At 44.2% G+C, this 25,324-nt stretch overlaps 1 protein-coding gene across 1 annotated transcript; it reads left to right on the top strand.

Annotated features, from left to right (window-relative positions):
- Positions 1 to 1,008: 1,008 nt before the first annotated feature.
- Positions 1,009 to 24,229, top strand: NAAA (N-acylethanolamine acid amidase). The gene is made up of 11 exons (XM_024579401.3): positions 1,009 to 1,296; positions 1,903 to 2,067; positions 4,479 to 4,605; positions 8,643 to 8,733; positions 11,272 to 11,348; positions 16,545 to 16,717; positions 16,861 to 16,923; positions 17,685 to 17,751; positions 18,154 to 18,182; positions 21,870 to 21,985; positions 23,565 to 24,229. The coding sequence occupies exons 1-10, from the start codon at positions 1,091 to 1,093 to the stop codon at positions 21,943 to 21,945; spliced, it is 1,074 nt and encodes a 357-aa protein (XP_024435169.2). The 5' UTR covers positions 1,009 to 1,090; the 3' UTR covers positions 21,946 to 21,985; positions 23,565 to 24,229.
- Positions 24,230 to 25,324: the final 1,095 nt, after the last annotated feature.

The raw sequence follows: 25,324 nt of genomic DNA, 5'->3' as shown, positions 1-25,324 counted from the left end.
CCTGGGTCTTGACTTAGATTTTAAGCAAAGACCAGGAAGAAAGAGGAACAAAGATGTGAAACTTCAACCCAGTGACATGCAGACCATAAAAACAGGGGGGGGAAATCAAAGATAGTGACGGTGTGTTCCATTTGACAAAGGGAGAAAACCCCCGGGGGAAAAAACTTTCCAAGTTTCTTCTGCATATTTACTCTATTTTACCCACAGACGACTGACCCTGCTAACCATTAAAAACGTCTTATCCTTACTTAAGTCAGGTGACTTTCCCAAGACAAGTGCTCTATCTTCCAGATACGGGAGACTCAGAAGTTGGTGAGGACCCTTCAGGTGAAGGACTGAAGGTGGAGTTTGGATTCTGACCACCTGGCTCTAGGCCAGCGCGACGGCTCTCCAGCTGTGTGACCTTCGGCAACTGAACTTTTCCAAGCTTCATATTCCGCACCAGAAAAATAGGGATGAATTAGTGGACCCTGTGTTTGGGCTTTCTTTGATGGATAAATGAGATAGATACGTCAAAAATACTTGGCACGTGAATGTAACTTTTTAGCTTTTTTTTTTTTAACATATAGGAGGTAAGTCTGTTGAACGACAACAGAAAAAGCTCTCCTTCGTCTTATAAAATCCAGATAAACCTTTTTAGAATTTAAATATGAGCAAAATGAGGCAGAGAGGGAGGGGACTGTTCCCCTTCTACCACTATAGGACTCTCCTGCTGCCTCCTCGATACTGAAAATCATTTTCTTAACCCTCTCGAGGCCACAGTTTACACTCTCCTGGCTCACGTGGGTGAGATGGGGTAGGGAGTGGGGGTGAGCAGTCTTGGGCCGCAAAATTTAGCGCCCCCAAGGGAGGAAGAGCGCGGCGGGACTCTGGCTGCGGCCCAGGCGGGAGGGGTGGAGGCCCGGGACCAGTACGGCGGGAGCAGCGGATCTGGCCGTTCCCGGGCCTGGGTGACTAGGCAGGTCGTGCCGCACGCGGGCTCCGCCTCCAGCCCTCCCGGCACCGCCCCGGCTCCTCCTCCTCCTTCAGCACTTCACCCCGCGCGGGCCGTGGCCGCTACGGTCCTAATTGTGGCCACCCAGCCGGAGCCATGCAAACTGCGGGCCCGGGGACGCGCCCGGCGCTGGCGCTGCTGCTGCTGCTTTTGGCTGGAGCCGGGGTGTCTGCCGCCTCTGTGCCCCGAGACCCGCCGCTCTTCAACGTGAGCCTGGACGTGGCCCCCGAGCTGCGCTGGCTACCGGTGCTGCAGCACTTCGACCTGGACTTCCTGCGCGCCACGATGGCGCACATCCTCGGGTGAGCGCCGGACGGTCTGTTGGCACAGTCTGCCCGGGTCCGCGTGCAGTAAAGCCCAGACACGCGCGGCCCACTGTGCTTGAACCGAGACTCGTCACCCCTTCCCTCCCTCTGCGACAGCCTTGCCCTCCGCCCCACCCCCCTCACCCCGGACCAGAACTGGTATTTGCTGCTGCTCTAGGTGGAGTCAAGGTTGGGGATGATCCGGCGCGGCTAGTTCGGCTTTCAGGTTTGGTGTCACCAGTGGCACGCCCGTCCTCGAGACATTCCAGGTCAGGGTGGCGCGCGAGCTGTTGCCCTGGCTGCTCAGCTACTGAGTAGGGGACGCAGCCCACGTCCTCTTTGTGGGCCAAGCGGTCCCTCCAGGTGCGCACCTTTGGGGACTATGCACGCTCACCCTTTCTACTTCTGTAAAAGTTTTCTTTTTCTCTCCTGGAGGCTTTGGGTCGGGTGATGCGGGACCTGAGCTGTCAGCTCTCTGGGGAGGGAGGCACCGAGCACTCACCCCTAAGGATGGGAGCCTTAGATACTCCCAACCCCCCAGACTACGCACTCGCACCCATCCAACATCTGAGCTCAAACACCCTCGTGGCTTTTCGTTTCTAGGGATACGGTCCCCAAGTGGGTCCATGCAGTAATGCGAAAGGCGGTCAAGGAGCTGGAAGGCTCCCTGCCTCAGCCCTACACCGACGAGATCCGCGGCATGTGTGACGTCCTGAACTTCAGCCTGGCCGACTGTCTCCTCGTTAACCTGGCCTACGAGTTCACCGCGTGAGTGAGTGCCCCATGCGGCGTGATTAACGTGGGCTTGCCAGGATCGCCTGCCGCATCTGAGTGGGAGCAGACGTGTTTTCAGTGTGATAAAAACAGAGCGGAGACCGGGCTGCTGAGAAACCCCCAGCACTTCCTCTTTGGCTCTCAGGGTGAATCTGAGCGGCAGCTGCGTGGGCTTCAGGCAGCTTCTCTGACCTCAACACTGAACTTTTTCCTCTACCCGAAGCCCCCTTTCCTGCCTCCACTAATCCAGGTAGCATCCCACTTTTGAAACCCTGCTCAACGTGTACTTTCCAGGAAGTTTTTGGAACTAACCCTACTCTCATCTGGATCCTGGAGCTAAACCAGTGACGCCCCAGCCTTATAATGCAAGGGGTCGTCCTAGCACTGGTCTGTCCCCCGCATTTCTTCTCCCATGTTTGCCATGCCTAGTGATCCTGACTCCTGTTCCCCAGTCCGTTCCCTCCAGGGCTGGGGTCACAGGGAACATGGTTCTGGCGAATAAGACCAGCCAATATTTGGTGCGCGGAGTGGGCATGATTAAAATGTGGCGCACAAACGTGGAAGCAATGCGGAGTGCCTGGCCGATCCTAGGCCAAGTGCAGGGGGACCCTGAAGTCTCCATTGACGCATTAACAGGTCCTGGAATTAAGAGCTTTGACTAGGTTTCTGCCTTCAGGATTTAACTGTTTTGCAACCAGACCAGCCTCATCTAGTAACATCTTGCAGTTACTTAGAGGCTTCTGGCTGCCAAAAGATGATGAAAAAAGTTCTTGGAATAATGAAACTTTACTACACTCCTCCTCTGGCAGCTTCCCAGAACAACTGGGCAGAGTAAGTTCAGATGTACTGTGACTACCTTTCTTTTTAGGAAAATATTTTTGAGACACAGGACACAAATTTGTTAAATTAAAGTGCTTTTCAATTGAACTAAGTTAATTTTGCCATTCTTCGTCCCCTACCCGCCTCTTTTCCCTATTCTGACATGTGGCTTTCTCAGTGGAAAAAAAATCAATTTTCATGTTCACTTTCACCTTCTTTTGTTGGAGTCACTGATTGAAAAAGTTCTAGTAAGAACAGTCTAACTTTGGAATGTGATATTAAGGTATTTATTGAATTGCCTGACAATATAAAATATAGACTCCACCAGCATTAACAAAGGAAATGTTTTATTCTCATTTCTGATGTAAGGCTTTTTGAATCAGAGTAAGACTAGCTTCCCTATATTGAGCCTGCTGGGTGCCAGGCCCTGGAGATGGTATTACCAGCAGTGATGTGGAAACCAAGCCTCAAGGGAATGACTTGCTGCAAGTCGGGAGGGTGGTGAGTGGGTTGCTGCGAAGGCGGGCGTGTCCCGTGTGCTGCAGTGCCTCTCCCAGAGCGGGGCCCGGCTCCCATTGTCCCCTGTGCCCGTGGGCCACCTCATGCAAAGACATGTGGACCTGACGTGGAAGTACTGTGGTCTTGCCGGCTTTGAAAAATCATCTTGGAGCGAGATTCCACACACCTCACTCTAGCTACTTCCAGTGTTTTCTCAGTCCCCTCCTCGACATGAACTCTTTGAAGTTAAGATCAGAAACCTTGAAAAAAATTAAAACCTGACCAAGCTTCCTTCTTTAAACAAACAAAAAATTAAGTGACACTTATTTTCTCCTAATTATAAAGGTATTATATAATCATTCTAGAAAGTTAGTAAACATAGAAAAGTGAAATTAACCACATCCTAGTACTCAGAAATGACCATCAGTTCTTCAAGGTGTTTCCTCCCAGGTTTGTGTGGATATACATCTACCCCCTCCCCCCATGACTGGATGTGCTGTGTGTAAATGTTTTTTCCCATATATCTTCAGAGAATACAAACATTTAGATATCTTACTACACCTCTTCCTTTTTTCCCCAAACTACTTCTTTCTGGCTGGGGCTTTTAAAAGGATCCTTGTCTCTAAAGGGGACAGGGGAAGTGCCAAGCCCCTAAAAGCTGACCATTCTACTTGCTTTTAGAAATTCACGGAACAGAGAGGTGAGCTTGAGCAAGTTTGAACGATGTGGTAAGCAGACTACGCTCTGCCACACGGAGGAGGAAGCAAAGCTCAGTTCTAGCTGAGCCCAGAATGAGTCCATTTCAGATTTAGATTTAGAGTGAAATTCTCTCCTTCAGTATGTTTTCAATGCTGTGTGTGCCAAGGGCGAAGGTCTAGTAACACTGCACACTGATGAGCTGTGTCCAGTTGTATTTTCATCTTGAATTGTGAATACATAGTCTTATGCAAGAATTATATAGCTTATGTGTTCGTTGTAAGAAATAGCAATTGTGTTTTACTCTGAGGGTTTATCTTAAAAATGAAAAACTCATTTTCCTTTTTCTTATTTTTCTCATTCATTTCTGTTGGACTTTCCCCTTTTCTCAGGTTCTGCACCAGTATTGTGGCTCAAGACTCCAAAGGCCGCATTTACCATGGCCGCAATCTGGATTATCCGTTCGGGGACTTTTTACGCAAGATGACTGTGGACGTGCAATTCTTAAAAAATGGGCAGGTACAGTCTGTATAGCGTCAGATTTCAAAATCTGAGTCTTATAACCCAAATTAGCGATCATTAGGATGGCCTTCTTCTTAAATATGTTATTGGTTTAAGATACAAAACATCGAACTCCTGGAAAAACAAACCAGAAGAGAGGTTTACATCAATTGTGCTTATAGAAAGAAGCGTCACCTACTATTATTATTAAGCACCTAGTTAGAGAGGTCAGTCCATATTCCTTAGGGAAATCTGTATGAGAGTATGATCTGTTGTCCACTTATGATGCCTAATCAGCTCTTTCCTCTACTTTCCCATGTTCAGGCTGTTCCTGGAAGAGGGGTTGGGGGTGGGGGGCTGTATGGTGTAATGGCTAGAAATACCCAACTTTGGGGTCTCACAGTCCTGGCTTTGAATCCTGCTTCTATCACTTCCTTTGTGAACCTGGAAAGTCACTTAAACCCATTTTGCAGACTACAGCTCAGAGAGGTTAATAATTACTTTATGGAGTGTAATTATAAAGGTTAAGTGAAGTAAAATCTATGCAAAGCATGTGGTAGATGCTTGAGAAATGTGGCCAAATAACAAATGGTCCTTTAACAAGTGTGATTGACCCTACCACACACTTATGTATGATCTTTAAGAAATTATACTGAAATCATTTTATTTTTGTCATAGTAAGGACTAGTAACACCAAACAAACACTGGTGAGTTGTGTCCAGTTGTGTTACTTATTTAAACATATAATCTAATGTGTACTGTTGTCACATTTCTGTGTAAACTTTTAGGGAGACAGCGTTGAGTTCATTGAGGAGACATAGCATGCTATTGCTATGAAACAGAATGGAGCACTCCAAAGCCAGATTTTGGCTTTGGGGGACATTGCTTAAGGACAGGGACTATATTCTGTTTATCCTTAAAAATTTTTTTTTTACTTAAGATTTTACTTATTTATTTTTAGAGAGAGTAGAATGGAGAGAGAAAAAGAGGAAGAGAAACTGAGAAAAATCCATCAGTTGCCTCTCACGCACCACCCACAACCAGGGTCCTGGTCTGTAACCCACGCATGTGCCCTGACTGAGAATCAAACTGGCAACCTTTTGGTTTGCCAGAGAACACCCAACCCGGTGAGCCACACCAGTCAGGGCTTATTTATTCTTTGCATTTAGAGGTCGAGTCACAAATATTAAAAACTCATTTAGAAACTTCTGGCCAAGATGGAGGCGTAGGCAGACACACTGTGCCTCCTTGCACAACCAAAAGAAGGACAACAACAAATTTAAAAACAAAAAATAACCAGAACTGCCAGAAAATCGAATTGTGTGGCATCTGACAGCCAGGGAGTTAAAGAAGAAACATTCATTCAGACCAGTAGGAGGGGTGGAGATGGGCAGCTGGGGCAGAGAGGATGCACACAGCAAAGCAGCAGGAGGACTGAGTGGTCCCCCATTTGTGTGAGGTTAAACAGGGAGGAATAACTGGGGAGCAAGACAGACCACGCAACCCAGGGTTGCAGTGGGGGGAAATAAAGCTTCAGAACCTCTGGCCGTAAAAATCTGTGGATGTTGCGGCAGCGGGAGAAGCTCCTAGCCTTACAGGAGAGTTTGTTGGAGACACCCACGGGGTTCTAGAACATACACAAACCCACCCACCCGATAATCAGCACCAGAAGGGCCCAATTTGCTTGTGGGTAGTGGAGGAAGTGACGGAACTCGAGCCAAGAGCCAAGCAAGTGGCATTGTTCCCTCTTCGACCCCTCCAAGAGGGAACACATACTGCACCAGAACGAGGCAATGTGGGTTGCCCCACCATAGAGAATACCTAAGTCTCCACCACTTACAATGTAACAGGCACACCAAGACAAAAAAATATGGCCCAAATGAAAGAACAGATCAAAGCTCCAAAAATAGAACTGAGCGATGAAGAGATAGCCAACCTATCATATGCAGAGTTCAAAAGAGTGGTAATCAGGATGCTCATAGAAATGGTTATGTATAATTGCAAAATAGAGGAAAAAGTGGAGGTTATGAAAAGTGAAATAAAGGGAAACATACAGGGAGCCAACAGTGATGGGAAGGAAACCAGGACTCGAATCAACAATTTGGACCAGAAGGTAGAAACAAACATTCAACCAGGACAGTGAAGAAACAAGAATTCAAAAAAAATGAGGAGAGGCTTAGGAACCTCCAGGACAAATTTAAATGTTCCAACATCCGAATCATAGGGGTGCCAGAAGGAGAGGAGGAAGAGCAAGAAAATGAAAACTTATTTGAAAAAATAATGAAGGAGAACTTCTCCAATCTAGCAAAGAAAATAGACTTCTAGGAAGGTCAGAGTTCCAAAAAAGTTGGACCCAAGGAAGCACACACCAAGGCACATCATAATTATATTACCCAAGATTAAAGATAAGGAGTGAATCTTAAATGCACCAAGAGAAAAGGAGACAGTTACCTTCAAAAGAGTTCCCATAAGACTATCAGCTGATTTCTCAAAAGAAACCTTACAGGCAAGAAGGGGCTGGAAAGAAGTATTGAAAGTATTGAAAGGCAAGGACCTACAACCTAGATTACTCTATCCAGCAAAGCTATCATTTAGAATGGAAGGGCAGATAAAGTGCTTCCAAGATAAGGTCAAGGTGAAGGAGTTCATCATCACTAAGCCCTTATTATATGAAATGTTAAAGGGACTTATCCAAGAAAAAGAAGAAGATAAAAAATAAGAACAGTAAAATGAAAAACTCACAACTGTCAACAACTGAACCTAAAAAACAAACAAAGCAAACAACTAGAATAGGAACAGAATCACAGAAATGGAGATCACATGGAGTGTTATCAGCAGAGGGGGCGCTGGGACAATGGGGGAAAAGATACGGGGAATAAGAAGCATAAATGGTAGGTAGAAAATAGACAGGGGGAGATTAAGAATAGTATAGGAAATGGAGAAGCCAAAGAACTTATATGTACGATCTATGGACTTGAACTAAAGTGGGGGAATGGTGGTGAGAGGGGGTTACAGGGTGGAGGAGAATAAAGGGTAGAAAAAAAATAGGACAACTGTAATAGCATAATCAATAAAATATATTTTTTAAAAAGAAAATAAAATCAATACACATAAAAATAAAAAACCTCATTTACTAAATACTCATTTGGTCATCTGCTTTTACAAACAAAAAACTTTTTCTCATTAAACATTCAAACAACAATCATGGCTGGTGTAGCTCAGTGGATTGAGCACAGGCCTGCAAACCAAAGGGTTGCTGGTTCGATTCCCAGGCAGGGCACATGCCTGGGTTGTGGGCCAGGTCCCCAGTAGGGGGCATGCAAGAGGCAACCACACATTAATGCTTCTCTCCCTCCCTTCCCCTCTCTCTAAAAATAAATAAATAAAATATATTTTTTTATAGTTCAAACAACACAGGGTTTCCCATATACTGCTACTTCTAGGACGGAGCTTTTTATCCTTCGTGTGGGAACCCCTCTGGTGAAGCCTATTGATCCCTCCTCAGAATTAATGGTTTGTAATCCAATATAAAATGCGTGGGATTATTAAAAAAACATTATGTTGAAATATAGCCATTTCAATATTATATTTTTTCTTAACACATTAAATAGTAGAATTTGGCAGGGGCTTTGATAGCTACGATAGTTTGAGGATGGTGATAAGTGTGATTGGTATTTCAAGACAATGTATGTGGAGCGTAGCAAAACAGACATGATACCATTACATACGTGCAAACAGCTGCAATTTCTGCTGCTGACAGAATAACAGACACTGCTATGATGACATGGTTTATTCCAAGTGTTTATTACAGAACAAGTGAAATTTCAGTTAGAGGTCAGGGCAAATAAACACGTGCCCTTTTTTCCCGTCCAAGGTCACAGGTCCGCTGAATTTTATCCAAGGTTAACCTTCTAGAAGACTATTTCAGGGTTTTTATTCTATTGTATTGGAACCTTAGAAGAAGAAAACAATCCATGAAATGGTGGGGCAAAATGAGGCAATTTCAAAGTATATTTGGTTGGAATGTAAAGTGATACCTTATTTCTTGATTTCAGATTGCATTCACAGGAACGACTTTTATTGGCTATGTGGGATTATGGACTGGTCAGAGTCCACGCAAGTTTACAATTTCTGGCGACGAACGAGGTAATCAAAACGAACTCCCAAGCATTTCCCAAGCATTTTTAGCTATTTCCGTGTTCAGTTTTATGCAAGTACTTCATTCACTCACCCAACAGAACACGTAGGAGAACACCTGCTAGAGTGGGTGGCAGGGACTTGCATTCTAGCGGGGTTGGTCGGGCAGGGTGCATACAAGCAAGGAAGATGAATTCAGGTAGCTATAGGCGCTACCAAAAAAGTAAAACAGGACAGTGTGATAGAGTGAAGAGGTGGGGGGTAGGGTGGTTACTACAGCTGGAGGGTCCGGGAAGGACTCCGGTGATATCAGTCATATTCCTTCTTTTCTTGCCTCTGCACAAATCTGTTCCTCCCTTGGTTTTCATGTCTTAGGAAAAGGCACTTCTAATCACCCGATTGTACCAGGAGAATTCTTTGACACTTCACTCAAGTCTTGTCAGCTCTGCCACCAAAACTAGACTGTCCCTGCCCGTTCCGTCCACCTTCACTGCTAGGCTCGCTGCTGTCACACCTGTACTGCTGCCGTCCCTGTTCCTCTGGTCGCTCTGCTTCTCACCCTTCTGTAATTCTTTCTTCATCTAGCAGCAAGCACGATCAGGTCGCTCCTCTGTTTAAACCCTACAGCGACTGCCCATTTCACTTACAACCAGTCCCAAGTCCTGACTCTGACCTCAGAACTCTGCAGCTCATTTTATGCTGGTCTCCTTCCCCCTCCCTCCACCCGCACCCCACCGGCATTCATTCTTTCCCTGACATCCGTCAGCCTTGCTCCTGCCGCAGCTCCGGACACCCACACCCCCTGGAATGCTCATCTTATCTTAACTCAAATGTTCGCAACTCAGACAGGCTGTCCTACATTCTTCTTGAAAGAAATCTTCCCTTGCCACTCATGATTACATTACTCTGTCTTATTTTCTTTGTTCGAGTTATTCAAATCTTGTTTGTTTAATGCACAAAGTCAGGAGTCTTTTGTAGAAATAAATGGCAAAAACATATTCAAAGGTGCAAACCAGAAACACAAATAGACAACACCCAGGGTGTTCCAAAGAAGAAAAAGTTTTTATAGTAAAGAGTACATTCTTGAGGAGAATGAGTTGTGTGTTCTTAGCCTCTGGGTTGGTCGGAGATGGCGACCTTCCAGGTGTCAGGGCTCTGGATGATGGATGTCAGGCTGTCCAGACGTGCAGACATTGCTTTTCAAGTTCTCCACAGAGTTACCTATAGGACATATCTATATTCCATATCTATGTCTGTCTGTCTGTCTATCTATCTACCTACCTACCTACCTACCCTGGCATTGATACACTACTAAAAAGATCAAGAGTTTAAGTTCCCTGGCTAGTTAAAGCAGGAATAGAATAGTTTCTTTGTGCGCCAGCCTGCTTGGTTTTAGTAATTTAGCAGTTTGACTGTAGTGACTCCATTTTATTGTTTCACCCTTTCCTCAGTACACCTACTGTCTTCTGTTTACTGGTGAACGGAAGGGTCTGGACCAAGTCAGGGTATGGCACTGTTTCATGAAAAGGATGTATAAGCAAAGTGGCTCCCAAATGCCAAAGGAGCTGAGAGGCCAGAGAAAGAAGCAGAGAAGTCCAGCTTGTTAGTTTAAAGAGTTTTAATTGGGAACTTACAGAAATGCTCTCCTGGGTAGCAGAAGAAAAGGTGGATCATCCCCCAGACCACCTGTTTTATACACTCTAAGAAATGGACCTACATACTCCGAAAGAATGTGGGGCTGATCTAGGGAAAGAAAGGGACCAGATAGTGGGCACTGCGGTGCCAGGGTGAGTTAACAGATAACAGCGAGGGCAGCTTGCCCTTGGGCACTTTGCCCCTGAGAAAGGGCTAAATGGTGGAGGAAGGCTAACAGCAGTCTATGAATAGCCTGGAGCCTCTGCACACACTGCAGAGTTCCACCAGGGCAAAGGGGGGCGCGCCAAGGGGCGGGGCGGATTCGTTTCAAATGGAGTCAGCTTTTCAAGATGGAGTCAGCTGTATCCGAACAACCACATAGTAGGTGCTCAATGCTTACTTCTTGAATGAAAATTATTCTTTCAAAATAAATCCCCTACAGTGATTTTTAAATATGTTAAAAAGTAACTTTGGGAAATAATTGTAAATTTGTATTTTGTTAAAAATGTGAGCCTGAATCAAACTTAAAAGTTCTGAAAAAATATGTATTCTCTACAGTCTTCCTAATACGTACTGAACCACTTCTCATGGTAGCTCCATAGTTTTTTTTTGCCTGAGGTAATTAATAGAGTGATTTCCTTTAACATAATTATCATCGTTCCCTGGCACCAGAAATTCTGTGCATAGATGTGATACACACGTACATGTACACACACAGAACACAGAACCTTTGGTGCCTGGAAACAATGCTTTTAGCTTCATCTTCGAAAACGGTACACAAGTAAAATCACTCTTCATCCACCAACCTTTTTCCCCCATCAGCTTATGCTATGGGAAAGAAAAAAGACTTAAAGGAATTTTTTAAAGTGGCAGCAATTTGTATATATATTTATTGTTCCTTCCACTTGGCAGATAAAGGCTGGTGGTGGGAGAATGTGATCGCTGCCTTTTTTCAGAGACACTCTCCGATCAGCTGGCTTATCCGCACTGTGAGTATATTGACTGTTGAGCCCACCTTACCCTGACTTCATCTTCTAAACCGTGTTCCTGCTGTGATACTCTGTGTCACTTAACGATGTTCTTAATGTAAGAAGCTCCTGAAAAGGAAGAGCATCTAAAAGTTGGCAAAGTGCATATCAGTCATTTTGATCATAATATCAAAGATAAACAAAGCTGGACACTAGATGAAGTGGTAAGGACAGATTGTAGTCAACAGGATGATTCTGCAATGGGGAAAAGTGTCCCACGTGAACTGAACTCAACTTCGATTTGTGCAGAGGTGCCTGGGTGTTTGAAAGGGAGAATGAGGGAGTAGGGAGAGGTGATGGGGGGCACAGCACAGTCAGAGAAGTGACAGATTACAAAAAGCTGAGAACAGAGGTTGTTCCTATAAAACCCGTCTGAGTTTGCTAACTCTTAGGCTCCTTCCCTCCAGCAGAGGCTGGGAGATAGGGGCGGGATCTTCAGGTGTTGGCTGGGACAAACAGCACCTTCTTTTGGCACTGTCCAGGGAGGAAAGCTTTCGTCGATTCTTCTAGGTTCTTCTAGCAATCAAATTGACATGAGACAGATGAGCAGGAGAAAAAAATTAAAGTTTAGTAACTTCTATACCTCCTGTACACACCCAAGACACCCAGGAAGACTGAGCAACTCTCACCAAGGTGGTAGAAGCCATTACCTTAAATACCACATTCAACCAAAGACAAAAGGATATGCGGGGGTGGGGACTCAGTTATGGGAGGTAACCAGGAAAAGCACAGCAAACAAGAGTAAGATTTTTAACAGATTGGTAGTTACAAAATAGTCATGGGAATGTAAAGTACGGCATAGGAAATGTAGTCAATAATACTGCAATAACTATGTATGGTGCCAGGTGGGTACTGGAAATATCACAGGGAACACTTTGTAGAGTATATGGTTGTCTAACCACTATGCTGTACCCCTGAAACTAATAGAAAATAATGCTGAATGTAAATTGTGATTGAAAAAATTTTTAAATAAAAAAAGTGAGATTTTTATGCAGGTTTAAGTCCAAGCGTTCTCCACTGATAACAGTTTCTAGAGATTTAGATACCTTCATCCTCAGAGACACCCTGACAAATGGAGAGTTTCCTTACGAATGGAAATGTCTCTTACAAAAGCGTAACTTCTACCTGGTTGTCAGAGCTTCTGCCCTGTCTGCTGTTTCTTAAAAATAACCGGCCTAAAATAATCCTTATGCCAAAGAGACATATTTTGGGGTGGCAAATTCTGCTCCCCTACAGCAGCCTTGAGTTCTCAGGCAGTCACTCTAAGGGGGGCTGGGGTCATCGTAGGTGTGTGGCCTTGAGCTGTTAGAAACTACGTTAGTGTTTGTTCCAGTCTTTTTAGGCCAAGGTGAAGGCCTGGTCAAGAGGAGGGCTCAGAGGAGGCGGGCTAACATTTGGTCAAGGAGAGAATGTTTGTCGTAGGCCAGGCTTTTCCACAATAGCTGGTTGAGATAAGAGAGAATATCGTGCTTTTCTACAGATATAGTTGTGCCCCCCCGCCTTAGACTCTCCACAGGCAAATACTTGACTTAGCAAAACAAATGCTTAGAAGGTAGCTGTACACACACACACACACACACACAGGATCATCTGCTTCACAGGACCTATTACACAGCCGCACTCCAGGCCACATGCAAATTGTCACTGGACCACAGAGAGCTTGCCTTCAGCAGCACACTGCTGGTGCAAGGATCTGGCTCTGCCTGGCTTAGCCTGTTTGGTCCCTCTTTGTGTTACTCTAAGTGATCTGGCCCCTCTGCATTTCCAGTTCCCCTGAACTTTTTGCTTGGGTGCTCCCTAAAGATGTCGGCAGGCTATGCATCCTTCACATATTCTTAAAATAACTTCCAAATTTTTTTCATCAGAAGATTAAAAAGCTGCAAAAAATCCAGTGTATTATACATATTGATATTTAAAAATAAACTATAATTTAAATCTATCCAGTGGAATTTGAACACCAAAACAATTTTTAAAAGTTTTAGATATACTTTACGTAAAATGAAATGCACAGATATTAAGAGTGTAGTTCGTGTTTTGACAGTGGTACACACCCGTACAGCCATCCCTGTAACCACCAACAAGACAAGATTCAGAACATGTCTGAGTCCCTAGAAATTTCCCTAGTGTCCTCTCTAGTCAATGCCCACCCTCCTCCGACACACAACCTCCCCCAGGAAACCACTCTTCAACTTCTCTCACTACAGAAAAGTTTTGCCTGTTCAAGAATTCCTATAAATGAAATCATAATATGTGAACTCTATTCCCTCACTCAGCGTAATGTTCTTCAGATTCATCTGTGTTTTGTGTCACTCCCTCATTCCTTTATCATTGAAGAATACTCAGTTCTATGAATATGCCAGTGTTTATACATTTTCTTGCTGGTAGGCATTGAGTTGTTTCCAGTTTGGGGTTATTGTGAATAACCTATACAAATTGTTATAAAAATCTTCTTTTTAATTATATTTTATTGATTATGCTATTACACTTGTCCTGATATTTTCCCCTTTGCCCCCCTCCACCCAGCACCCCCCACTCCCTCAGGCAATCCCCCCACCATTGTTCATGTCCATGGGTCATGTGTATAAGTTCTTTGGCTACTCCATTTCCTACACTGTACTTTACATCCCCATGGCTATTCTGTACCTACCTCTTTGTATTTCTTAGTCCCCTCACCTCTTTACCCATACACACAACACCCTCCCATCTAACAACCATCAAAATGCTCTTTGTATCCATGATTCTGTCTCTGTTCTTCTTGTTTGTTTAGTTTGTTTTTTTAGATTCAATTGTTGATAGATATGTATTTTGCCATTTTATTCATAATGTTGGTCATCTTCTTTTTAAATAAGTCTCTTTAACATTTCATATAACGTTATGGTGATGATGAGCTCCTATAGTTTTTTCTTGTCTGGGAAGCTCTTTATCTGCTCATTGATTCTAAATGATAGCTTTGCTGGGTAGAGCAATCTTGGTTGGAGGTCCCTACTTTTCATGACTTCAAATATTTCTTGCCAATCCCTTCTAGCCGGCAAAGTTTCTTTGAGAAATCAGTTGACAGTCTTATGGGAACTCCCCTGTAGCTAATTAAGTGTTTTTCTCTTGCTGATTTTAAGATTTTCTCTTTATCTTTAAGCTTTAACATTTTAATTATGATATGTTTTAGAATGGGCTTCTTTGCGTCCATCTTGTGTGGGACCCTCTGTGCTTCCTGGACTTGAATATCTATTTCCTTCACCAAATTAGGGAAGTTTTCTTTCATTTTTTTTTCAAATAGATTTCCAATTTCTTCCTCCTTCTCTTCTCCTTCTGGCAGCCCTATGGTGCGAATGTTGGACTCTTGAACTTGTCCCAGAGACTGCTTATACTATCCTCATTTTGGGGGTTCTTTTTTCTTCTTCTTGTTCTGCTGGATTGCTTTTTGGTTCCATATGTTCCAAATCATTGGTTTGATTCTCAGCTTCATCCACTCTACTGTTGTTTCCCTGTAAATTGTTCTTTATTTAAATTAGTGTATCCTTCATTTCTGACTGGATCTTTTTTATGTTGTTGAGGTCCTCACTAAGTTCCTTGAGCATCCTTATAACCAGTATTTTGTACTCTGCATCTGATAGATTGCTTATCTCCATTTTGTTTAGTTCTTTTTCTGGAGTTTTGATCTGTGCTTTCATTTGGGCTCTTTCTTTGTCTCCTCATTTTGGCAGCCTCCCTGTGTTTGTTTCTATGTAGCTGCTTTGACTCCGTGTGTTGGTAGCATGGCCTAATGTAGTGGGTGTCCTGTAGAATCCAGTGGCACAGCCCCCCCATCACCCAAGCTAGATACTCAAGATGCGCCCTTTGTGTGGGCTAAGTACACCCTCCTCTTGTAGTTGAGCCCTGGTTGCTATTGGCAGGTAAATGGGAGGGATTTACCCAGGATGGCCAGCTGCAAGGATTGGCTGTGACCACTGACCACCAACCTTCACACTCTGTGGAGGATCAGCTGTATAGGGGTGGAGTGGTGTGCTCTGATGTGGTCTGTACCTGTCCACTGGTTGTGCTGGCCCTGGGGTTTCCTGTGGGCCAAGGTCAGCCCCCACCTGTGTTTTACCTGGGGCCACCCTGCCTGAGCTATAAAGCAACGTGAGATGGCTACTACTTCTGCTGGGTTTAGAGATTCCCAGGCAAAGCCAACCTGTGAATCTAGGCTGGCTGCTGCTAGTGCCAGGTCTGGGGCTCACTGAGGCCAGCTTTGCTTGTTTGAGAGGATTTAGGAAGTTGTGCAGTAGGAGCCAAGACTAGTCATTCATATGGAAAATCAGCTTGGGTGGGCTGGTAAGTTGGGTTGGGCTGTCTCTGGGGATCTCCAACGCAGGCCAAAGAGTGTTGATGGAGTCTCAGATATGGCACCAGCTTCCTGGCTCTGTTGGGGGGAGGGTTTAAAAAGGGACAATGGCCTCTGCTTGCCTTCATACCAGATACTTCAGGTTTTCCCAGTATGTCACTGGTACCTTTCAAGTTGCTACCCCAGTGCTGGAGCTCAGAGGGAGTGAGTCTGAGTAGGTGAGTCCATATGGGGGTTCTTTAAGAGGAAATACTTGGGGCTCCAGCGGTTTCCTCCACCAACTTAATCCCCGCTGGTCTTTGCAGCCAGAAGTTGTGGGGACTTATCTTCCTGACACTGGAACCCTGGGCTGGGGGGCCTGGTGTGGGGCTGGGACTTCTTGCTCCTGAGATATCCTTCCTGAATTTTTATCCACCACAGGTAGGTGTGAGATCAGTCCATTCCACATCTGTACCTCTATCACCAGTCTGGTTGGATGTGGTTTCTTTAAATCTGTAGTTGCCAGACTTCCATTCAGCTCTATTTCTGACAGTTCCAAGTGATGGTCACCCTATATTTTAGTTCATTTTGATGTGTTTGAGCGAAGAGGTGACATGTCTGCCTATGCTGCCATCTTGACTGGAAGTCTGTACAAGTCTTTTCGTGAGCATATGTATGCATTTCATTTGGGTCCGTACTTAAGAATGAAATGGATGGGTCACCAGGTAGATGCATAATTAATTGAAGTATATAAATTAAAGCCATACAATTCATCTTTTTGAAGTATATCAAACCTCATCGATTTTAATATATTCACATGTATGATGATGCTCATGCAGGATTGTCTTTCTGTTCAGACCCTGAGTGAATCAGAAAACTTTGAAGCAGCTGTTTACAAGTTGTCTGGGACTCCTCTTATTGCTGATGTGTATTATATTGTTGGTGGCACATCCCCCCAGGAAGGAGTGGTCATCACAAGGAGCCGAAATGGCCCAGTGGACATTTGGCCTCTGGATCCTTTAAATGGAGCGTAAGTAGAATTAAAGGCTGTGGTCATTTTAATAATCTTTTCTTAAATAGGTGAAACTGGACATGTTTTCTATTTTTATATATTCCTTCTTTAGTTATGTCTCCAATGACCTTGATAAGATAAGATGATGTGCTCTGTTGTAGGTGGTTCCGCGTTGAGACAAATTATGACCACTGGAAGCCAGCACCTGAGAAGGATGACCGAAGGTAGGGCTCTGTCTGGTTTGCAGCCTTTTCTTGTGCTCAGGAGAATGTGCCCCTCCTATTACAGGAACCGAGGAGGACTACGGGTGCTGTCCCCTTCAGCACCGGGGGCCCCTTGCTGGGTCGGGCTGGGAGAGTATAGTGTGTGGTGGGAGACACGGGGGAGCGCCTCTTGGCCATTGGTTGGGTTTTGGAAGGGTAAGGTTGTCCCTGGCCTTGGGGTCAGAAGGCCTAGATTCCACCACCAGCTCTGGTAACGGCTCACTGGATGGCCTTTGGGCCTGTGTTCACCCATCTGTGAAAGGAGAAGATAGAGCAAGATTCGTGGTTTTCTACGTAAGACTTTTTTTGTAAGGAAAACAGTTTCACACTTAAATAAATAAATAAACCAATTGGGGGCTTTCATTGTCGCTTCTAATTTTGAAACTTCTATAATTTTAAGTCAGCGTGTCCCCGGAGAGCAGACATTTCTCCCTGGCTTTGCTGCCCCCCTGCCCCGCCCTGCACGGGGTTTGGCAGCAGCTCTTCAGTTCAGCATTTTCAGCAGCCCGGCTTCCTTGGGCAGATGGGGCTCGTGGGCCCACTGTTGAATTCATTCCACCCTGGGGGCCTGGGACTAGGGAGGAAACATGCTTGGGGGCCAGACCTGTTTTGGGGAAGGGAGATCATGAGACTAGGCCTCATGCTGAGACCCCCAAAATAAGGACTGGTGGGATTCAGGGTTTCCTGAAGTGCCAAGTGACCTTTGACCCCTGTCCTTACAGAACGCCAGCCATCAAAGCCCTTAATGCCACGGGCCCTGCAAACATCACCCTGGAGGCCCTCTTCCAGGTAACTTGTACTGGGATGCCCAGTTTTTGCTCACAGTGTTTGGTGTCTTTGTTACAAGTGATTTAAGAAAATATTCTCTTCTGAAATCAAGTAAAGGTGGTAGATGCAAATGCTAGAGTAAGAGTTTTACCTGGTTGAAAGCATTACAAAAAATGTCATGACATTTTCTGAACTTGTTTCTGTGTAGGTCAAAGTATCCATGTTCACCTATGGTTTCCTGCATGTTAGGAAACGGTACAGATGTAATTAATATGTGTTCATTGTTTCAAAGGAGAAAGGATTCAAAAGTTTGAAACTCTGTCTCTCTGAGATGAAGTGTTAAGTGGTGTTATTCTTCCTATGGATATTCTACATGTATTTCTTCTCTGTCTTGTTTTTATAATACGATTTTTTCCTATGCAGGTTTTGTCCGTGTTTCCGGTTTATAACAAGTAAGTAACATCTGCTCACATCTGTTCCCACGACATCCCAGAAAGCAGACTCACGGGCTCTTTGTCTCGGCATGGATGTGAGGGCCCCTGTGGAGCAGGCTTTCTAGGCTCTTCAGGGACAGCAGTGAACAAATCAAAGCCTCTGCTCCCACGGGACTAGCATTCCACTGACTGGGAGGGGCAGAAAAACAAGTGTATCATAAGACAGGTGAGAAGTCCACAAAGGAAAACAAAGGTAAAGAAAAACAAAGAGACATTTTCATCCTACGTCACTCTGATAGCTGGGGACTGGTAGCTTGCACCGGTTGGGGGCTCCTTAATTTCACTGTTAGAACTACACTGTAGACAGCTTTGGCTTTCCTTCGTCTTCCTGGGGAGGTTCTGCTACCCCATGCTCATTCCACACAGACTTTAGTGTGCCAGTTCTTGTGCCCTTGATAATCTACAGCCTGGGGTTTTATCCACCTACTTTTCTGAAAAGAACCACTGGGCCATCGCTACCACGGCCACAAGAAGCTCTCCATTTAATCTGAGAGGCAGCCAGCGCGAAACCTGTATAGGAAACTGTGAAGGCCACTGTCACCATCACAGCAAGGCTGTGGAGCCCACCAGCCCACCTGTCACTGTCCCCCTCCAGGTGTTGCCTGATGGCCTTACTCACACCTAAGACCTGCTCATTAGGAGTGCTGACACCTTCTGCTAATGTGGTGGGACTTAACTTACTAAACTAAAAGAGGAAGCAACTGCAAGTCAATACAGAGTTTTAGCTCCTTCCTATCAGTAAATTCCCAAAACCAGCCTTTCCTACGTACTCATCATTCTCACTTCTGCTTTCTCCAAGATAGGAATATCAAAATAGTATTCTTCAGCCCTGGCTGGTGTGGCTCAGTTGGTCAGAGCTTCACCCCATAGATCGAAAGTTTACATGTTTGATTCTTGGTCAGGGCGCCTACCCAGGTTGCGGGGTCTGTCCCTGGTTGGAGCATGTACAAGAAGGCGACACATTGATGTTTCTCTCCTCTCTCTCTCTCCTCCCTCCTCCTTCCTTCCCTCCCTCTCCCTCTCTCTCCCCTTCCTTCCTTTCCCTCCGTCCCTTCCCCTCTCTCTAAAAGCAATAAGAAAAATGTCCTCAAGTAAATATATTTGTGCATCCCCCCCCCACACACACACATGCTTTTTGCTATTTCCCTTTCCTGAATTTCTAGGCCTGGGATTGCTGAGTTAAAGGCTGTGAATGTTTCAAGGATAAAAAAAAAGTATTCTTCAAGAAATAGCCTAAAGCTGACAAAACCTGTGATTTTTAGTTTCAAATATCCAATTAATTTTTTTTCTTTGAAACAATCCTCTTTTACACAAACACAAACTAGGAGTTTTCCTGATGGCCCCTAGAATAACTTTTGTGTATGGGTGCTTGAAGATTTATGTATAATGACTGTTCCAAGGCTGGAGTTATTCTTTTTACTTTGTATGGTAATAGGAACATATCTTCAAAATACCTCTTTGAAAGATTTTTTTAATGGCCTGATAAAAAGATTAATGCTAAAAAGTTAATTCCATAAACAATATTCTAACAGCCAAATGCAGAAAAACAAAACTACCTAGTCAGTCACTATTTTACCAGTCTGCCAACGAGGTACCTGAGGAGCAAGTTGCACCCAGGGGTGTGCAAGTAAATTAGCTGTTTGCTGGAGGGCAAAAAACAAACAAAAGACCCCCCTGATCTGTAGCATTTATTAGCTTCCATGGTGTACACACTCCTACCTGGCCTATTTAAAGCTTGCAATTGGCTCCTAAACGTCCTGCGTGTTCAACAGTAGCTCTCACCAGCCTGGAGGAGCCAGCCCCAAATGCACCTGGATGGGACCGCTTCCGGTAGGGCACACACAATCATGCCCTTCTAATATTCATCTGAAAAATAGGTGTTAAAAGCCTGTCTTGTATTCTTACAGTTGTTAAAAAATTATGACTATATCTTTTAAAATTAGTACTATAATAAAATACTTTTATTTATTTTAATAAAGCATTTCCATGCTGTGTATAACCCCTATAATTTTTTTAATCCTTACCTGAGGATATATTCATTGATTTTAGAGAGAGAGGAAGGGGGGAGAGAGAGAGGGAGAAACATCCATAAGTTGCCTCTTTTATGGGCCCCGACCAGGGATCTAACCTGCGACCTTTCAGTTTACAGGGTGATGCTCCAACCAACTGAGCCACACCAGCCAGAGTAATAACCCCTGTAATTTTAAATAGCTGCATAGCCAATTGAATGTAGTATAATTGAGTTAAGCATTCTCCAATTTTTAGTTTTTTCTCTATTAAAGCTCTGAAATAAATATCTTTGTGCATCCCCCCCCACACACACACACTTTTTGATATTTCCCTTTCCTGAATTTCTAGGCCTGGGATTGCTGAGTTAAAGGCTGTGAATGTTTCAATGACATCTGAAATGTTTTATCGAAGTGGAATTATTAGAAATTATAAGCAGTTTACAGAGTAGCATTTTTCTCTATTATATAATTGAAAGCCCAAGAGGAATTGCATTTAAGGGGTAATCATCACTGAGCCAGGATTAGCACACGTCCGGGACTCTCAGGCCCTTTGTGTATGAAGTTAATAGAAATGAGTCTGAACAGAAGTTAGCTCTATTCTGCCCCCTTGTGCTGTGCTACAAAATTACACTCACCTGCAATAGAACTCCATCTTCTGCTGTGACTAAAAGAAAAATTTAAAACTGTGATGGAGAATAGAATTATGACTAAGGTAAATAAGCAGCCAAAATCTTATTCAGGGAACATCCATTATGCTTGGACGAGCTCTGCAGGTGCTCATAGTGCTTTCTTGAGCTGGGTGTACGATTCAGCTGTAGGGCCACTAAATCTGCCTACTCCTGAGTAACCCAGCTCCAGATGCTTTGAACATGCATCCCAGCTGGTGTCCAGCACAAGCAGTAGATGAAGGGAGAGAAGGGAAGGGGCCCTTGTGTGCGTGTGCGCACCTGGCTCGTGTTCTTCAGGTCTCCTGCCTTGCAGAATGTTGAAAAAATGACATTGTACTTTCCATCCCTTGTCTGATCCCTGAGCTTTAGAAACGCTGCGCTGGCCTTCCTCTGACCCTCCCTTGGTATGAGATTTCCTCCGGGTCAGGGGCATTTGCCCACCCAATCTGGCTTAAGTACCCAAGACCCTGGATTTCTCTGCCTAAACAGCACTAAGCCCACTTCCAGGGCCCTTGTGGTCCACTTCTGTGGGTAGTGTGCAGCCATTGTGGACAACCTGTGGGCCTGGTGGGCGGCCAAGGGATGTTTGCTGGGAGTCATGCATGAAGCCCAAATGCAAAGGCGTAGGTGTCCACGTGTGTGCCCCCGTGGGGTGGGGCAGAGCAAGGGGTGAGGTGAGGGCCAAGGCCTGCTCTTCCTCACTGCCACAGCATGGAACTCTGAGTTCTTCTGAGTTCAGAAGTTTAAATTTGAACTTGGCCTTGCACAGTGTTGTCAAAACAGGAAGGAAGAACACCTTGAATGTGTGGTTGCTTGAATTTTAAATTTTAAATATTCTCATACATGTGGGCCTCTATTTGTATTCTTGTCCTAGGTCCCAAGTGTTAGGGAAGGGCTTGGTATTTTTTTTTCCCTTTGGGATATTAGGGAAATGATGTGTATGTAAAAACGTCTCCCATTGTTTTCAGCTACACGATTTATACTACAGTAATGAGCGCAGCCAGCCCAGAGAAGTACACGACGCGGATCCGACGCCTGGGTTAAAAGGAAGTCAGCAGAAGAGTGAATTCATCTGCTTTGAAAGGTTTGCTAGAGTTTATTTGGGAGGGAAGGGTGGGTGTGTGCTGGTGTTTCTCACAGAAGCTGCTCACATACCTAACATGTATGCACATGTGATATTTTTGGACAGGCATCTGGCATATGACTGTCATTTGTGTCAGATGAATGTCAATATGAGGTTTTTCTTTCAAATCATCTGTATGGCACCCAGAGCCCTCTGCGCCTTATTAAAACCTGCTCTCAGGGCAAGGGGTTACCTCTTCACGTACCCAGTGAGGAACATGTCTGCTAAGACTCACGTGTCCCCAGAGTGACAGTGAGGTAGGCCCATCAGCTTTGCAGCAAAAGACAGATACTGAGGGCAAAGGGTGCCAGCAGAATTTATTTTAGGCATCAGTGAGCTTATAGATGAGAGGAAGTACTTGAGGAAAAAGCCGGAATCCTTTTGGCTGTCCCAGAAACCTTCTGGGCAACCACCTACTGAGAGGACACCTTTCCCTGGTGCAAGGATCTTCTGGAGTTTGTAAACCTGGCTTGATAAACACGGTCATTTGCCTGGGTCCAGCCTTGGTGGGTCTCAGGGTCCCCGAAGGATGGAAGGCGCAGGCGACGAACGAGGGGTCAGACATCAAGTTTGATGCCAGAGAACGGCCAGCCCTTGTGGGTCTGACCGAACTCAAAGAATTTAATCAAACTTTATTTTTATAGGGATTTGTTATATAACATCAAAGGAACAGGTGCATGGCATGAGTTCTCAAGCAGAAAAAGTTTATACAGAAATACCAAGGAAATGTACAGGAAGTTCTACAGATTTGTTTATACTAAACAAAAGTTATTTTGACCAGGAGGGCTATTAATCAGACAACTACAAGTAACTACATATACAAAGTTTCAAATGGCTACTGATCATTTGATGTCTAACAAAGTTTTCAGAATTTGGCATAGGTCAAAAAGATACGCTAGACTAGACAGTGGTTATATGTAAACTATTAAAGGGTCTATGTGGTTAGGCTTTCTAACTCAGCCATCTATCTTCCTGTCTAGGTTCTTTCTTTATGCACTTTACAGGGGATGATCTTTGTATTTGTTCCCTCATGCTTAAATCATAATAGTTCACCTATTTTCCTTGCTCTTTTACCCATCTAGTTCCATCAATTATTATTTCTGTCCAAGGTATGGGGGGGTTGTACTAAGGGGAACATCTAGTAAAACTTTTCTCTATTTTTTAGGCAGCTAGCCTGCCCATTGTCTAATATTAATCTTCCAACAGGTAGGAGAAGTAGGCTGTGGAGGGGTTATAAGGGACTTTTGTTCTATGGCCAAGAAATCATTTTGTACAATTGCATTGGAATTCTGCAGATCAGTGAACCTGAAATACAAGTGCTCAAAGATCCCACCACCTAGTAATAGCAAAGACATGCATGCAAGAAGAGATATACAGGGAGTCCAGCCCCAGCTGCCTCTGCTGTGCAGACGCATCTCATCCATCCCTACTGTGTCAAGGGTCGGCTATTGGGCGGCTCCCGACAGTCATTCAGATATGATGCGAATGTTAAAAATCAGTGTTTGAATTAAGTGCATTTGTTTTTTTTCTTCCCTTACAGGTGATTTTTTAAAAAAAACGGAATTCTTGAAGAACTGCACTTTAAAAACTAAAACAAAGTGAAAGGACTATATAATTTTATGAACAATACAGGCTCCTTCCTCATTAAATTTTCAACCTTGTGAACTGGGGTGCAGGAGGATCACTTTGGAGCTTGTTTTGTTTAAGTGGGTAACAGGCGTCTTGCATCCGCTTCCCTTTATGGGTTTATCCTGCCCCTCCCCAAGCTTTGTCTGTCCTGGCTTGAAAGACTAACTCAAAGGTCATTGGTCTCGGTAGTCAAACCATATCCCAGCTTCTCACCAAAACATAGCTATGTTGTCATACCTAAGCTTATAAGGAAATGAGCTCTTCGTTCATTATGAAGCGTTTCTGGAAGAATCTGTGAAAAAAGTATTCTTCTCAAAGAAATGGAGAGCTGTCTTTGAAATAGAGCCTGTTTGAGTATTTGTTAGTCTAACCTTTAATCATGTATTTCTATGTGATGAGATTCTCATTTTTTATAATGTTTCTAATGCGATGTACCTCCTTTTTCTAAATAGCTACTTTCTTACTGCTCTTTGAAAGCAATATGCAACCAAATAATTTCTGATGATCACTTATTGCTAGTTAATAAAATACTGGAAAAGATGTTGGTGAGGAAAATTAAAATTTCCAAGACAGTTAGTGGTGTGTTCTCCTTATATTCTGAAGAGCTGTCCTGAAGAAGCAGGCCTCGTAGACGGTAAGTGTCTGGATTCAAGGGAGCACATAGCTCCTTTATAGAATTTGACCTTTTTTCACATGCATATGAAAGAAACTTCTTTGGGGATGAAGTCGGAAAAGGCTGAGCCTGAGCAGTGGAGATGATTGGATGGCCTTGTGTAGTGTTCCAGCGGAAGGAAGGGGAACGCCCGTCGACAGGGAGGTGTTAACCAGGCACAGATCCCCCTGCCCCACCGTGCTGCAGGCCTCTCTGGTCGCCCAGAACGTTCTGCTTCTTTTTAGACAGTGTTGGGTTACCATTTAAATGTCCATCGTCCAATGCCCTTTTTAAAATCAAATATCAAGAGTAGTTCATTCATGCTGGACATACCACACTGCCAGTGACCAGAACTTTCTACTCATTAGTCACATTCCATTCCTGTTTTCTTGAAAATATACTATGAGTTTTGAATGGAAACTTGGGGAATACCCTAAGTTTAAGCAGGTGAAGTGAAGCCCTTGACAGCTTTAAAGCAGGACAGTCGCTGAAGTCATCTAAACCTCTGGTTGCTTTTGAGATCTTTGTCCTTTGCGCCATGTGGTTTCACTCTGGTGAGCCTGGATGCAGGTGTCTGGCTTTTTTTAGTCTCTCCAAATTTCATATTTATTTCTTTTATTCAATTTTGGAAAATGCTCGATTATCACCTAAGAATTAGTCTCCTACATTCTCCTACGTCTTGTCCTGAACTCTGAGTATGAATATGACACCTTTTATATGCTTCATGTCTCTTAGCCCCTCTGGAATTTTGGGGGACAGGGGAGTGAGAGAAGTGGGTCTCTCTCTCTCAAAGATGTATTCTGGGTATCTATTTAAGGGTCTTCGCCCGGTAAGTCACAAATATTTCTTCAATGGATTTACTGATCTTTTTTAATATCAAGGATAATGTTTTTATGTTAGATGGATTATTTGGTACCTTTTCAAACCTGCCAGGATCTTTTTTTTTTTTTTTTTTGATAGCATGTTGGTTTTTGCTTTGGTATCTTTCGTTAAGCTTCTTACCCCACACTTATTTTATA

This window comes from Desmodus rotundus, chromosome 4, assembly GCF_022682495.2.
Source record: "Desmodus rotundus isolate HL8 chromosome 4, HLdesRot8A.1, whole genome shotgun sequence".
Taxonomy (NCBI): Eukaryota; Metazoa; Chordata; class Mammalia; order Chiroptera; family Phyllostomidae; genus Desmodus; species Desmodus rotundus.
Note: the sequence above shows the minus strand (reverse complement) of the source record. Positions and strands in the feature narration are given on the sequence as shown.